General features: G+C 39.5%; 1 protein-coding gene across 1 annotated transcript; it reads right to left on the reverse strand.

Annotated features, from left to right (window-relative positions):
* Positions 1–16,709: 16,709 nt before the first annotated feature.
* LOC309798156 (late histone H2B.L4-like) lies at positions 16,710–17,280 on the reverse strand. The gene has a single exon (XM_082646439.1). It carries the CDS (start codon positions 17,249–17,251, stop codon positions 16,835–16,837), a length of 417 nt encoding a protein of 138 aa, XP_082502565.1. The 5' UTR covers positions 17,252–17,280; the 3' UTR covers positions 16,710–16,834.
* Positions 17,281–17,711: the final 431 nt, after the last annotated feature.

A 17,711-nucleotide genomic window follows, 5' to 3' on the forward strand; every position in this document is an offset into this window, starting at 1 on the left:
CAGTTGAGTGCCGCTGGCCCCGTTTATACTCCCTGCCTTCTCTGATGTCACGGGCAATGTTCATATCTGATTGGATAAAATGCAAAGCAGGGAGGCCTGTCACTAAGGCACCCCATGTCACGTGTGAGTGGATGGCCCCCTGCTTGGCCTCCAGTCAACCAATCACAGTGGAAATCTGGTGACCTTTAAACTTTCCGTGACCTCTACCAGAAAATCTTTGAACTATGCCCCACGTAGGCAAAGTTCACCTCAGCTGATTTATGCCTACTATTTATGCATGAGAACTCTGAGAAGTTGTCACCTAAGCCACCTACATTGAATAAAACTCAGTTTGAGCTTCCTGAACGAGTCTGACCTCCCTAACTGAAGTCGTTGCCTCCATCAGAATGACTTTGGCCACTTGGCAGCCATTTTACTCCCACACAGAATCTTACCTTTCCATGGCTGAGCCTCCATGGCCTGAGCAGGAACTCTCTGACATGGTCTGCAGAGTGCTCCTCAAAATCATGGGACATAATTCACCAGCTATTACCTCCAATTCTTATCAAAACCTCCAGTGATCAGAATGAAGAGAATGACAAAACCACTTTCTGCAAAGACAGAACACAAACAGAAATGGGAATACTTACACATAAACACTAAAATTATTTAACATTTAGTAAATTTTAAATTCTTTTAACATTAATTAGGTCCCCAAAATACCACACATACTGGAATTGATGAATAAATGTGAGCTGTTATTTTAACAAAACTGGTTACTCTGAGTACTGAGAAACTGCCAGTGTGAGAGAAAAATAATCAATAAAATACCTAAGAATAAATGTACTTAAGTTAGTAAAAGACCTGTACTTGGAAAACTATAAGACACTGATGAAAGGAATTGACGACATCACAGAGGGAAAGATATTCCATGTTTATTGGTTGGAAGAATTAATATTGTTAAAATGACTGTACTATCCAAGGCAATCGACAGATTCAATGTAATCCCTATGAAAATACCGGGGCATTTTTCACAGAACTATACAAAAAGTTTTTAAATGTGTGTGGAAACACAAAAGGTCCCGAATAGCCAAAACAATCTTAAGAAAGAAGACCAGAGCTGGAGGAATATGGTTCCCTGACTTCAGGCTATACCAGAAAACTACAGTAATCAATCAGTATAGTACTGGCACTAAAACAGACGCATAGATTAGTGGAATAGAAGAGAGAGCCCAGAAATAAACCCATGAACTTACGGTCAATTAATCTACAATAAAAAAGGCAAGAATATATAATGGAGAAAAGACAGTCTCTTCAATAAATGGTGCTGGGAAAACTGGATAGCTAGATGTAATAAAATGAAATTAGAAAATTCTCCAACAGCAATCACAAAAATAAACTCAAAATGGATTAAGGACCTAAATATAATACATATCGTATTATGTAGGAAGTCGTTTTAAGAAAAAGAATCCATTAATATTTTTAGTGAGCTTTGTTTCTTTCACATTTATAAATTCAGAAATTAAATGGACACATTAGTTAAAAAAAACCCCAAAATATTCAAAATATACCATAATTGGTTTTGAAGTGATAACTGGGACCTCAGAGATGACTGATACATAGGAAATCTAGGATGGAGAGGGGAAAGGGAAAGTCTGATGTTGAAGATTGGAAAGGGGAGTAACAACTAGTAATTATTCACTTCAGTTGATTGAGGGAATACGGGAACCTAGTGAGCAATCACCTTGTAATGTTGTGGTTTATTGTAAAGGCAAACTGAGGGAAATGGCTTCACTGCTTAAATAACAGTTATAAGTCTCAAATCAGGGATGATAGTATTGATAGGAAGAGTATAGCCCATTCAGAAACCTTTTCACCATTACTGTGTTTATGGATTCACTTAAAAAGGGGACTCCAATACAGCATAGAAATAAGTGCAACAAAAAGTTCAGGAAACAACTTATTCCAGGCTGCCTAGAATCAGAAGTCTACTCCAACTCGTTCAGATGATCTAATTCTATTCTTTTCTAGGCCTTATTCTCTTGTTTTTGAAGTGGAAAACCTTCATGACTTGTAGCTCAACATCATGGGGATGGTGGGAGCATCCAGTCAGAGAGGTTCAAGTCCACCTCGACACCAGGTCAGCCAATGAGGGACCCAAACTGGTAGCCACAGTCACTGGGCCACTCACTCTATAGTGCGGTGTTCATGAATGAACCAGTAACAGTCTTCCTGGGATGTTCAGGTTTGGTGACAGTAGGGTAACAAGTGTGATTATTTATCTGCTGTTTGTTTCTTTGTTTTATAAATCTAATCAAGGTCGGGCTTCCCTGGTGGCGCAGCAGTTGAGAGTCCGCCTGCCAAGGCAGGGGATACGGGTTCGTGCCCCGGTCCGGGAAGATCCCACATGCCGCAGAGCGGCTGGGCCCGTGAGCCATGGCCGCTGAGCCTGTGCGTCCGGAGCCTGTGCTCTGCAACGGGAGAGGCCACAACAGTGAGAGGCCCACGTACCGCAAAAAAAAAAAAAAAAAAAAAAAAAAATCTAATCAAGGTCATTTAAATATTATATAAGTTTTCTAGAGCTTCTGTACAAAATGCTGGTGATTGGGTCACTTAAACAACATACATTTATTGTCTCATACTTCTGGAGGCTCTAAGTCCAAATCAAGGTTACATCTGAGTTGGATCTTATGCAAGGTGTGAATGCATAAGGGGCATCTATTCTAGGACCCTCTCCTTGCCTTGTGGATAGCTGAAATCTCCCTACACCTCCACACATTTTCCTCCCTATATGTATGTATCTATGTCTGATTTTCCCTTTTTATATGGATGCAACTCATTTGGATTAAGACCTACTCTAATGAACATATTTTAACTTGATTACCCAGTAAAGATTCCAAATATGATCACATATGAGTACGAGTATTTACAGCATAGATAGATGAATTTTAGAGGTACAAATTCAACCCATAGGAGATATGTATTCTGAGCTAAATATAGACATATCTCCTGCCTCTTCCATTTTATTAAGAGAACACTGGTGACCACTTAAGTGAAACAAGGTGGCCCTGCCACAGTCATTTTCACAATTATGTGAATGTTCAGTAATTTCATTTTAGTATTTTATTTCTTCTTATCTGTGAGGGAGAAGATACTCTGTCATTTTCAATTTTTAGAAAGTATTATGTTGCTTTACACCTACATATTTTTCAATTTTTGTATTCCATTTGTACTTCTTTTTAAAAAGTTGTAATTATTTCCTATTGTGTAGGATATAAGAACCTGTAAAGTATATCACTCTCAGCCAAACACTGAGATAAATTCCTGATAATCTACAAAATCAAACTTTTCCTGAGCCCCTCAGAAGAGGGACAGGTCTCTACAGGACAGACTAAACAAAATACTTTTTTTAAATTGGCAGAGCCTTGTGAGATAAGGAAAAAGAATTGGGGTGCCGTGGCAAGATACTAGAGAGAGCTTCCCTGAGTAGTTCAGGTATGAAGGAGGCAGTGTCTTTTAAAGAATGGGCAGTGAAAGTCTGTGTTTTTCAGTCCAAGATTGAAGAATTCTGACGGGCTATTATATCTCCAGAGCTCTCCTTGGTCGCTGGAGTAAATATTTAGGATAAATGAGTCCCATTTTCAGGAATCTTATTTATTATTTTGTGGAATATTAGAGGAATCTTATGAAAGAATTTTTTTAAAAGAATATGATTCCCAAGGAGACCAGGAAAATCTTCCACCAAATCAATGGCAAGTAAATATCTCTGTGTGGGACCTCAAGTTGGTCGTACAGAACCTGAATATAATTTTGGAAGCAGAAAGCTCATTTCAGAGCCATTGCATTTTCAAAAAGAGAACTGTGGACCCATAGGATAAAATGGTATTTCACAAAATTATTTAATTCCTATTGTGCTCATTGTTGCTGCTTCAATATCCCAGTGTTTGCCCGTATGAAATACAAATGTTTTTCTAAACATTTCTTGCACATTAATAATATGTGAGAATTCCTGTTAAGAAATCTAACCTACTAGGATATTTTTATTGTGCTAGGTGTGTTTTACATTTAGTAAATCCAATAATCAAATACAGGCATTAGTAAACCAGTGTTACAACTGTACCATATACGCTGTGAAGACAGAAGCGCAAGGATAAGTGACACACATGGCATCTAGGAAGGAGAGAGGGAAAATGGAGTTCAAGGTTGAAGACCTTGGAGGAGATATGAGCATATGTAATTATTCACTTCAGAGTGTAATTGAAGAAAATGGACACCTAAAGAGCAATCATGATCTAATGGTGTTGACTACTGAAAATACGAATTAGAGCAAGGGCTTTACTGCTTAAATAACAAACTATAAGTTCCAACCCTAAGAAAATAGTATTAATAGGACAAGCATACCCCATTCAAACTTTTTTCAACATTATCTGTATTACAGAATTCATTGTAAAACATAAGCGAGAACTGAAACACGTTGCAGAAATAACTGCAATATTCTACACAGAGGCATTGTGAAATTCATCAGCCTTTGAGAAGTGAAGATAAGCAGAAACCATATAGCTCAGTGGATCTGATACTTGAGCAGGTATTTTGTCATGCACCTGAGTGAAATTTGTTGTAAGTAGGAATAATATGCAAGGTTATTGTGCTTGTTGAAGTAAATGGACTGGCTTGTGTAATCTATCCCTCTGAAAACCCAGATTCCTTTACCATATTCTGGTAGGTGAAGGGCATTACCCAAAGTCACATATTTACTGAATTAGAACTGACACCAGGACCTAGGTGATTCCCTAAATCTCACTTCAGTGTCTGACCCATTAGGCATGGTTTTGCCTTTGAGTGTGTGAGTCTATCAGAGGATAACAGAAACCATGCTTCTCTTGATCAACCTGCTTGATAGGAAATACCTTTATATAAAAGAATAAACTTCAATTACCTCAATCTCCATTTGGAAATTAATTCAAGTGAAAAAGTATAATCAAGTGTTTCCCTTAACCACACTCCAACATCATGCAAGGGCATATATCCAGGGCTTCTTATGCTTTTCCCTCTCCCTAAATTTTGTCCTCAAACCTGCCCCATTTATGACTCTGTGGATATGTACTTTTCAAGGCACAGCTGAGAGGGATAGATTACAACTGAAGTGTCAGGCATTAGAGGACCCAAGAAAGAAGGGAACCACGAGAAATATGGGAGAACTCTGTGTCCCTAAGTCAGAAAAATTAGATATTGAAACCCTGTCTGTCCAAGTTCCTTTCACCAAGAAATCTCTACTTACATCCCCCTTGCTGCCTACCTGTGTGTTTCTTTGTCTACATGCAGGGTCCTACAAGTGGGAGAGGGTGTCTATAATGTTTAGACACTTCATTCCACTTTAGTGTGAAAGTTGTGGTGTAGAGTATAGGATTCCACTAAATGATAGGTGTCCCTCTCCTAGTGGTAGGTAAAGAGTAAACGAATCCATAGACAACCACCTTAGTATAATGAACAAAACACTTGTTTCTTGGCCATACCCTGTGTATGGCACCCAAAAGGATCTCAAGAAGCTTGGTTTTAGTGGATATTAGATCCAGGAATGTTGCTCATTCCTGGATACTCCTTCCAATGAGAGGTTCTGTTCATTTCCCCCTCCTCTTGAGCTGATGAAGGCTGTGATTATTTTGAGCAATAAATAGAATATGGTGGAAATTATATTATGCCAATTATGGGGTTAAGCTTTAAGAGGGAATGTCCTTCTGTCTTGCTTTTTGAGGACACATGGCTACCATGTAAAAGGTCAGCCTATCCTGCTGGACATCCCCACAAGAAAAGAGGTCCCTTGCAGCACCAGGCATGTGTGTGAAAGTTGCCTGGAACTTTGCAGCGTAGCTTAAATATCAGCTGATTACCACTGAGTGATCTTAGTATGGTTTATATTTTTAAGGGACGTTTACACTTCTTGTTTGGAAATTGTTTGGGTATTGGGTAGAAAAACTGAAAATCCTCCAATTATAAATTGTAATATACAAAATTATATATATATATATATATATATATATATATATATATATATTTTTTTTTTTTTTTTTTTTTTTTTTTGCGGTACGCGGGCTTCTCACTGCCGTGGCCTCTCCCGTTGCAGAGCACAGGCTCCGGACGCGCAGGCTCAGCGGCCATGGCTCACGGGCCCAGCTGCTCCGCGGCATGTGGGATCTTCCCAGACCGGGGCACGAACCCGTGTCCCCTGCATCAGCAGGCGGACTCTCAACCACTGCGCCACCAGGGAAGCCCCCAAAATTATGTTAAACATTATTTTAAATACTCAGGTGTGCTTGAAAATGGGCTCAAATTAATAGACAGCTGAGACATACACATAATTCTAAATGCTTAATTGACTGGGACTTCCCTGGTGGCAAGGACACAACACTCCCAACGCAGGGGGCCTGGGTTCAATCCCTGGTCAAGGAACTAGACCCCACATGCCTCAACTATGAGTTTGCATGCTGCAACTAAAGATCCCGCATACTGCAACTAAAGATTCCACATGCTCCAACTAAAAGGTCCCGTGTGCCGCAGCTAAGACCCGATGCAGCCAAATAAATAAGTAAATAAATATTTTTTAAAAAATGAAATAAATGCTTAATTGACTATACCCATAGTGAAAAACTGGACTTTTTTTCTCATAAGAAATAAAGAACCAAGGAAAATTCTAATTTTGTCCCTAACTATGGTTGGGGAATAAAATGTTGCCTTGAGAATCTGTAATCAAAAGAGTGCCCTGATGTAGCTTTGGTGTTCTAATTAACAATATCAGCATGGCCCAACTAATTTCTGTTTGTAAACTCATATATATGGCAAATACAAATCTAATTATTTCTAGGGGAGCTTAACCTTAATTGAGGCTTCTACAAATATTCCTACAGTTAAAGTCCTCCAAAACAAGCACAGATTTCCCCCCTTCCAAAATGCCAACATCAGCATAAACAATAAACCAAAATGGAAACCTGTAAAGATTTATCATCAAAGTACAAGAAATGTTAATTAACATATTTAAATAGATGATAAGATACATAATACATGAGTAATCAATAGCTAATTATCAAAGAGATGCAAATAGGGCTTCCCTGGTGGCACAGTGGTTGAGAGTCCACCTGCTGATGCGGGGGACGCAGGTTCGTGCCCCCGTCCGGGAGGATCCCACATGCCGCAGGGCGGCTGGGCCGGTGGGCCATGGCTGCTGGGCCTGTGCGTCCGGAACCTGTGCTCCACAACGGGAGAGGCCGCAGCAGTGAGGGGCCCGCGTACCGCAAAAAAAAAAAAAAAAAAAAAAAAAAAGATGCAAATAAGCTTTCTAGTACAGAAAATCATAAACACTGGAATAGAAGAGTAAAGAAATTTTAAATAGCTAAGACACCCCTGGAGAGAGAATATGTGAATTAGAAGGTAGATTAAAAAATAATACAGAATACTTCATAAAGAGAATAAAAGGATTAAATGGAGATCAAGACACCTAACAAATGGACTAAGAAAGTATAAAGTACATCTCCTAGGGATACCAGAAGTGGCAAACATTCCTTAGAAGTTCCTTTCACATGGTATCTGTTGGTGTAAATATTGATACCATGATTTTTCATGTTGTCTCCAATCTCTTTTATTCTGAATTAAGTTCTAAGGACACAAACATCGATATGGTGTTTAGTGTGCAGGATATTTATGCATGCTCAATGCCCAAGAAAGGGATGCGAGAGGTAGGTGTGGGCAGAGGGAGAAGTGCACATCTAACGCAGACCCTCCAAAATTACTTTCTGATCCCATGCTGAGTTCTAAAGGCCTGTTGAAGTCATTTCACATTGGTCCAACATAGCCAGATCTTTATGCCACCTCCTTGATCAGTCCTTGGAAGTGGGCCAACTCAAGAAGTACAGAACATTGGACAAGGTAGCTATGTGCAGCAGAGGTAACATCTAAAGTGGCTTATGGCTAAGGACTGGCAGTAAGTCTGTCCTTGTTTTGGTGTGCTGAGTGGTCCATCTTCAAGTCTATCAAAGTCTTATCATGATACTTAGGCTAGGAGTACAACACTACGTGGATGGTTACTTACTCTCACCACTCACTTTCGGCTTCCATTTGTTGATGAAAGGAGATTTACTGTCACAGTATTTGCATTGCTCTGTATACAATGTGTCTTTTTGTCTGCTATTATGATCTATATGCTAACTCTGTAGCTTTAATATGATGTGTCCAAGTATGCTCCCTGAATCTATGGAATCAAGGCTTTCCTAAATTCTGGATAATTATCAACCGTGTCCCTGTGAATATTATTATTCTAAAATTTAACAAGGTTACCACTTCTGGCATGCCTACAAAATGCACTTAATACCTTCTTAGTCCATTTCTTAGGTCCCTTGGCCTCTCTTTAATCTTCTACTTCATTTATCTTACTATGAGCTATTCTGTGTAATTTCTTTCATCTGTTTTCTAATTCACCAATTCTCCATCCAGCTGTGTCTCATCTGTTGTGTAAAATTTCTTGGAAGAAATTGACAAGAATACAATAATATTAGGGAACTTTAACGCCCCACTTACAGCAATAGACAGATAATCCAGATAAAAAATCAGTAAGGAAGTAGTGGCCTTAAATGACACATTAGACTAGTTGCACTTAATAGACATCTACAGGACATTCCATTCAAAAACAGCAGAATACACATTCTTTTCAAGTGCACATGAAACTTTCTCCAGGATAGATCACATGCTGTGCCACAACCCAAGTCTCAACAAATTTAAGAGGACAGAAATTGTACCAAGCATTTTTTCTAACCACACTGTATGAAACTAGAAAATGATTACATAAAGAAAAATGGGAAAACCACAAACACATGGAGACTAAACGATATGCTAGTAATAAACCAATGGGTCAGTGAGGAAATCAAAGAGGAAGTTAGAAAATACCTGGAGACAAATGAAAATAAAAATACATCTTTCCAAAACCTATGGGGCACAGCAAAAGCAGTTCTAAGAGGGAAGCTTATAGCCATACCGACTTACTTCAAGACACAAGAAAAATCTCAAATAAACGACCTACCCCAACATCTAAAAGAATAAGAAAAAAACAAACCAAGCTCAAGGTCGGCAGAAGGAAGGAAATAATAAATATCAGAGAGAAAATAAGTAAAAAAGAGATAAAAAGCAATAGAAGGGCTTCCCTGATGGAGCAGTGGTTAAGAATCTGCCTGCCAGTGCAGGGGACACAGGTTCGAGCCCTGGTCCAGGAACATCCCACGTGCCATGGAACAACTAAGCCTGTGTGCCACAACTACTGAGCCAGCTCTCTAGAGCACATGAGCCACAACTATTACCTATTACCCTATTCTTTAAGAAACCAACATAGGGAGAAAAAATGGAATCAATAAAAGGCGAAATATTTAAAAATGAAAATCAAATTACTTTCAAGAGTCTACAATAATACAATCAAAGGCATATTTAAATGTATTTATGTAGAAATAAATTACAGAAGTTGGACCAAAAAGGGACTTTAGAAGAATTGAAAAAATGGGGGTCATCAGTGTGGTTTCATCCACAGTGACTAGGCTTCCGATCAGGTTTCCTCTTGGACATTTAAGGGACAGCTAATTCTACTGCCAATAAAATGGTTTCAGTCATGAAGGAGGAAAAGCTAATTTTTATTACCAGAAAATGTAACGGAATGATACAAGCAGTGAAGAAAGCTTACTATTCCAATTTCTGAAGAGCTCCATTTACAAATGAAGATATAAAAATCTTACTTGAAATATTAGTAATCAACATCTTGCCATATTTGATGCAAAGAACAAAAGACATGTCCAGCACAGTCTCTGAATTCATATAATTAAATCACCATGATTAAACACCAGCCAGCAAACAAACCACAGGGAATGAAACGTTCCACTATACTCCATAATCTCTAAAGGCCAAATCTCCCAAGAAGGCTGTTACTGGATTACACCGTGTCACATTGTAACATCTGGCCCAATGGCAAAGAATCACATCCCTTTCCCCTCTCAATCTCAAAGGCTGCATGTGCCGGAAAGACTCCTATTACTTCAGCCCAGGACACCTCCTCACACTTTTGAGTCAATGGCTGTACCTCAGGAGCTGCAGGCTTTTCATTGGCTGAGACGGCCCAGAGTGGTGCTTGGGCTGCTCTGATTGGACACTTCCAGCATCCCCATGATGCCGAGGTGCAAGACATGAAGGTTTCCGTTTTCCAAAAACAGGACAATGTACTCTTGAGGGAAAAAAACAAATAAGATTAATCTGAACCAGTCACAAGTGTAACTTCAGTTTCTTCCACCTTGGATAGTTACTGTTTCTTGAACATTTTGCTTTAATTATTTCCGTGCTGTGTTTGGGTCCTTGATTCTGCTTTTAAATGATTTCCCTGATGCAAGTCATGTTGAAAAAGTTTGAATGGGGTATGTTTGTCCTGCTAATACTATTTTCTCAGAGTTGATGTTTATCTTTTATTATTTAAGCAGTAAAGCTCTTTCCCTTAGTTTATCATTTCAGTAAACCACACTGTTAGATCATGATTGCTCACTAGGTGCCCTTTCTCCTTAATTACCTTCTGAAGTCAAAAATCACATGTACTTATTCGGCCTTAGCCTCTTCAACATTAAACCCTATTATTCCTCTTTCTTAGATTTCCTGTGTGTCAGTCGCCCTTGAGCTTTACCTAGAGCTCTCTTGTCATCCGAAATTTTGTTCCAGGTGTGTAAGATCATCCTGAGGTACCTGCGGGATTTACCTGCGGATACTTTGGTGGTAGTTTTCCTTGGTCTCCTTGAGAGTCAAATTCTTTATCTGAAATATTTTCATAAGATTCATACCATGTTCAAGAATATAAATAAATAATATTCCCATTCCGGTGGCTCATTTATCATAAATCCTTAGTCTGATGTCCACAAGGACAGTTCTTGGGGGGTACTGGCCCAATCGAGTTCTATCAATACACTGGACCAAAGGAAAAAAGGCCTTTACAGTCCTCCTCGATCAGGCAATGGCCCCCTTCATAGCCACACAACTCAGAGTGGTTAAGCTCTCTCTAGTTTTCTGCCTTGCCCGATTCTTAATCCTGAGTTTGTGGGTTTCTGAAAACATTAAAAAAGATGCTGTTTTGTCTCTCCAGGACGGTGCAGTCCCTTTTTTCAGGGCCTGAAGAAAAGTTCTCATTTCTGTAGGTTGTCCATATTTTGTCTCACTGTTTAGCTGAGTGACATCCTTTTCAGGTTTTAGCATCCTAATCAATAGGGAAATTTACAATTTCTTTCAAAAGCAAAAAAGGAATACCAAACAAAACTGAACAAACATTGTTCAGCAAATCACAATGCATTTATAGGGACTACAATGAAAGAGTTTCTTCCCCCTTCACCTAGGTGGAAAGTCAGGAACATTTTTAAAATAAATAAAGCTATTCACTGTTCAAATAGTTGAGGAAAATTACATGAGAGGGTTCACCTTATTTTCCCTTAAGCAGTCACGAATGTTCTCTATTTTTTTTTTTTTTTTTTTTTTTTTTTTTTGCGGTGTGCGGGCCTCTCACTGTTTTGGCCTCTCTCGTTGTGGAGCACAGGCTCTGGACACGCAGGCTCAGTGGCCATGGCTCCGGGCCCAGCCACTCCACAGCATGTGGGATCTTCCCGGACCGGGGCACGAACCCGTCACCCCTGCATCGGCAGGTGGACTCTCAACCACTGCACTGCCAGGGAAGCCCTCTCTTTCTATTTTTAATCTAAGTATCTACAAAACGTTACTTAAAATGAAACATCAATTTTAGCACACAGAGAAAAGTCCTATCTATGCATTGCTAATTTGGAAGTGATGTGATATGAACTCTACCAGGGACGATGAATAAAGAGAGAAGGGCTACACGAAAATCCTGAGAAATACCACCCAGGTCAGCAGAAGCATTCAGCTGACCCATAGATACATGAGAAATAATAAATAATTGCTGCTTTAATCCACTAAGTGTTGAAGTAATTTGCAATGCAGTGATCGCTAAATGATACACAATTATGAAAACATTACATTTTTTCCAGATTTCTCAGGGTTTTGAATGCATTCATTCATCAAAAATATCTGTTTAAGTAAGATTTTCCATCAATAATCTATGCTTACATGTGTTGGAAGAGTTCAAAAACTGTAACTATACCACATCGTAAACATCAAACCAGTATTTATAGGTGAAGAGAACCAGTGTTCTCTTAATATAATTGAAGAGTCAAGAGATATGCTCACCTATAACTCAAAATTCATGTCTTCTGTGGGTTGAATACTCTCTCCCTAAATTCCTATGTTGATGTGCTAAACCCAAATACCTGACATGTGATTGTATACAGAGATAGGATCTCTCCTGGGAAATCAAGTTAAACTGCCTCCATTAGGATGATCCTTAATACAAAATGACCTGTATCCATATAAAAGGGGAAGTATGGACACAGAGACCGTCATATAGGGAGAAAACTGTGAACAGATAGAGGGGTTTCTCTGCCATCTTCACAAGCCAAGGACAGAGTCCTGGAACAGAGGCTTCCTTCTCAGCAGTCTGAGGAACCAAACCAGCTGACATCTTGATTTGGACTTCCGGCCTCCAGAAGTGTGAGACATTATGTACGTGTCTTTCAAGTAAAGGGACCTCTGGCATTTTGTATATCAGCCCCAGGTAAACACCACCATTAGAAACATACAACCAATCAAGCAAAGAAGCAAAGAGCAGGCAAATAATCAAACCTAATACCGTCAGTTTTTACCAAGGCTAAACATCCAGGAAGGCACTGACTTCTTCAGCCCGGAAAACCAGCTTGAATTCCGGACCAATGGCTGTAGCTCACCGTTGCTGGCCTCTCATTGGCTGACTCAGAGGCGAGTGGTGCTTAAGCTTCTCTGATTGGATCTCCCATCATCCGAGGCCTATATCACCAAGGTTGTTTTCAAAAATAGTAAAGCCTGGAAAAGAATAGACACAGATTACCTGAAGAAGTTAGAGTAGACCCTTCAGTTCCAAGATTAAAATTTTTCCGGGTAGATTAGAATCTGGGATAGATTTTTTTTCCCTTGAACTTTTTGGTTTACTTATTCGTTTGCTGTGTTTGGATCCACACTTCAAATGAATTCCATAACATGGGTAATGGAGAAAAGAGTTTGAATGGGATATTTTTGCCCTAGCAATACTATTTTCCACGCGTTGATGGTTCTAATTTGTGGATTAAGCATTACACTCTTTTCCTCAGGTTGTCTTTACAGTAAACCACACACACCATTAGATCGCAATTGCTCACTAGGTACCCTTCTTTCTGCAAGAACCCACGGAAGTGTATAATCACAATCGCTCACTCCCCCTTCCCATCTTCAACAACGAAAAATCACAAAATTCCCTTTATCTTCTTACCTTTCTAAATTTTGTATGTGTTGCTCACCCTTGCATGCCCAGTCTTCACTCTCCAGACCTATTATGCATATTAGGTAAACATATTACCTATTATATAATATGTATAAATAATGATCCTATTTCATTTCTGATTTCACAAAAGCAAAACACCCAAAGCACAATAGCAGTGTCCTGGTGTATTAGAGCTCTTATACTTTTTACAGAGACCATAGCTTTGAGACTAACATGCAAAAATAACCTTGGTAATGAATCTCTGTTTCATATGGAGAAAAACTGGCATTTTGATGCAGCAACCATTAGCATGATAGACATTAAGTGATTTTCTGAGGTCAACTCTTTTCAAAGTGGTCCACACTTGTTTCTCAGAAAAGGCACCTGGCTCTACCAAGAGTTTGGAGTTCTGAAATTTTTTTTCCAGTGTGTACAACAATTTCTATTTCTTACACAGAGGAAGGTATGCACCTGATTTCATGGTAGATTTTAATGGCAAGCTGTGCAGCAAGCTCTCTTTATTTCAAAACCTTTTAAGTTTCATCTTTCCCAAATAATAATAAGTAATGAACTTCATGAGGGGGCTTATTGGCCAAAATCCTAATTCTGCTGATCTCAAAGAGATCGCTGGAGGTAATATTGGCCCCCTTCATACCTGCAATTTTCTGTGAACTCTCTCTACTGTCTTATCCTGTCCCCCATTTTGCTCTTCAGCAAGTGGTGCTGTGACCAAGGTAGAATACTTTGTTTTTTGTCTCTCCACAGAATGAGCCCGAGAAATTTTTTAATTTTGCAACTTATATAGCTTTTGTCTCATTGTTTGCCTGAGAGAGACATCCTTTACTACCTTGTACATCCCAGTCAAAATGATTATTTACAACTGATTTTACATGTTCAAATGAAACACTTCACAATCATGAGGAAGTACTGGGCTTTAAAGCAAATCAGAATATACTGCACAAGACTGAAATCCCACAGATCATCCTCTCTCAACAGTCGTAGGAAGGTAGAAATCTGTTTTAAACAAGAAATAGAAAATCAGCAACTTCTTTGAAATTTGGCAGTACACTTATACAAAAATGACACAAATAAAAATCTTCATGGGACACAAATAAAACACAATGGAAAAGAACAGATATGAACCTTAACATTCAAACCACTTGAGGTAAAAGGAGACATATTAGGTCTTCTATTGCTGATAAACCTCCTCTAAACTGATGCAAGGGGCTGAAGAAATGACTTGCTCTGGATTTAAGTCATTAAATCCCCATGATTAAATATAAGTAAGGAACCAAAAAAAAAAAAAAAAGCAAAGTTCCACAGTTCCTTTCCCCTTAATCTCCAGTTTGATTATCATACAAAGGCTATTATCTGTTCAGCCCTGGTCACTGGACAACATTTGGGGCCAATGGCTGTAGCTCACAGGCTGCCAGACCCCCAGTGGAGACAGGAGCTTGAGCTGCTCTCACTTGACACTCTTCAATGGATATAAAATTGCATGTCATGAAAGTTTGTATTTTAAAGTTTCTCTGCTAGGAAAGAATTGATTGATACATCTGTAGGGATATTTCAAATAATTTCAACAACCAGGGATTTAGAAAAGTGAAATGTTTGTGAAAACTTTGTTTTGCCACTTCTGTAAGCTATTATCAGTTCCCATTTATATATTTAAATGTATGCTTAAACTGGGATATGTTGATAATGTATAATAGGGGTAGTTGATGTATATAACTGCTCCTCCACAATTTCTATTGCATATCACACATAAAATAATTCTGAAAGTTCCATAACACGCTCACACGAGGACGAGAATAAATTGGGAAGTGAAATTCATGGGAAAATAAGTTAGATCTCATAGAAATCTATAAAGCCTGACATAGAGAAAGCACTAAAACTGGGTTCAAGAAAAGGTTGGAATTTTGCAGTTTATCTAGCTTTTCTCTCTTTGGCTGAGAGTGACATCCTTCACAGGTTTGTACATCCTAATCCAGGGGTACTTAAAATTTCTTTTTAATTTTTATATTTTTTCTTAAAGTATAGGTGAGTTACAATATTATATTAGTTCAGGTTTATAACAAGTGATTCAAAATATTTATATATTATACTGTTTAAAGTTATTATTAAATAATTTCTATATTTCCCTGTGCTGTACAGCATATCGTTGTTGCTTATTTTAAAAGTGCAGAATGAATAGATTTTAATATACTGAAATATTAATTTCTAATGAAAACCATAGTAAATTACAAAGGATTGAAATCATAGAGTGCATTCTCTCTCTCCAATGATGTAGGAAATTAGAAATCAATTTTTTGAAAAATGGACTAGGAAAATCAACAAATCCTTGAAATTCAGCAACATATTTTTAGAAAAAGATTAGAAGAAAAGGCAATGCACCAAGAAGAAAGCACAATGGATATTAAATTCAATAAATATTATTAGAAGCATTAACATTCAAATTACTTGAGGTAGAGGAAGGAGTCATCTTAGTTCTCTTAACTGCTGAACTTCCCCCTCTTATTTTCATGCAAGGAGATAGAGACATGTCCCACTACCAGATCTGGTTGTGTGTACTTAAATCACCATGATTAAAAGCAAGTACTCGAAGGGAAAACCACAGGGAAACTATCACACCTCCTTCCCGCTCACTCTCCCGGCTGAGTATCACAGGAAGGCTGTTATTTGTTCAGCTCTGGACGCCCCACCACACTCTGGGCCAATTGCTCTGGCTCAGGGGCTCCCAGTCCCTCATAAGCTGCTGCTCCTCAGACTGTGGCTACAGCTGCTGTCATTGGATGATCTCATCATCCATGCAGAATTACAGTTCAGTCAAGATTTCTGGATAAAAACCGAAAAGTTTTAGGCATAAAAAAATAAAATCAGAGAAATCTGAATTATGTAGAATACTAATTTCACGAGGTATGGTGCTTGATTCTAGAAAATTAGATTATTTAGTTTTACACTGCGTTTGGGTCCTATTTTATGTACTTAACTGAATTCAGATTTGAGATATGTTAAAGGCGTATGAACGTGTAAGTGAGATTTTCATGTCCACTACTTCACTCTTTCAGTTACTATATCCCACATAAAAATCTCTGGATGATACTGCTATATACAGCTGGGAGAATGACAATAAAAATGGTCAGTGAATCTTGTATGGAAAGAATTTTGACCATAAAAATCCCTAAAATGGGTGAACAGAGAAACCACAAGTAGAAATGACCAGTTAGGAAAGTGACAAGGTGCATTTTGGCTAAGACTAGTTCGTGATTCTCTGTGGAACGAATGGCACTAAAGACATATACTCAAGCAGAGTGGATGAGGTTTATGGTATTTCCCTCATGGCACAGGGCGAAAACCCAGAGTGGATCGGACTCTTCAGAGCTACAGGTCTTTTCCCGCCAAATGAGTGGCTCTGAAAAGAGCCTTTGGTTTGAGATGCTCAGATGGTCCGGAGGCAGCTCATTTGCCAGTGGTGTATCTGATGACGGCCTTGCTGGCTTTGGACATGGCATGCTTGCCCAGCTCCCCAGGCAGCAGCAGGCGCACGGAGGTCTGGATCTCTCCAGAGCTGAGGGTGGAGCGCTTGCTGGAGCAGACCAGGTGCGCCGCCTCGTTGGCGATTCGCTCAAACATATCCTTAACGAACGAATCCATGACGTCCACGGCCTCCTCTGAGAGGCTCAGGCCCTCGTGGGCCTGCTTCAGCACCCTGGGGAAATAGGCGGCAAAGCTGTCGAAGCCATCAGAGCGGCGGCGGCTGCGGTAGCCGCGGCGCTTCGGTGTCTTCTGCTTCGGGTTCTTTGGCTCGGCTTTGGAGGGCTCTGCTTCCTTGGTGGCCAGGCTTTCTTCAGACGTCTCAGGCGAAGGCTCAGACATGTCAGAACCGTCTCCCCCACAGCTCAGAGGGAAGGACAGTGCGGCAGTTGAGTGCCGCTGGCCCCGTTTATACTCCCTGCCTTCTCTGATGTCACGGGCAATGTTCATATCTGATTGGATAAAATGCAAAGCAGGGAGGCCTGTCACTAAGGCACCCCATGTCACGTGTGATTGGATGGCCCCCTGCTTGGCCTCCAGTCAACCAATCACAGTGGAAATCTGGTGACCTTTAAACTTTCCGTGACCTCTACCAGAAAATCTTTGAACTATGCCCCACGTAGGCAAAGTTCACCTCAGCTGATTTATGCCTACTATTTATGCATGAGAACTCTGAGAAGTTGTCACCTAAGCCACCTACATTGAATAAAACTCAGTTTGAGCTTCCTGAACGAGTCTGACCTCCCTAACTGAAGTCGTTGCCTCCATCAGAATGACTTTGGCCACTTGGCAGCCATTTTAC

Source organism: Mesoplodon mirus, assembly GCF_964341445.2.
Source record: "Mesoplodon mirus genome assembly, contig: HAP1_SCAFFOLD_1954, whole genome shotgun sequence".
Taxonomy (NCBI): domain Eukaryota; kingdom Metazoa; phylum Chordata; class Mammalia; order Artiodactyla; family Ziphiidae; genus Mesoplodon; species Mesoplodon mirus.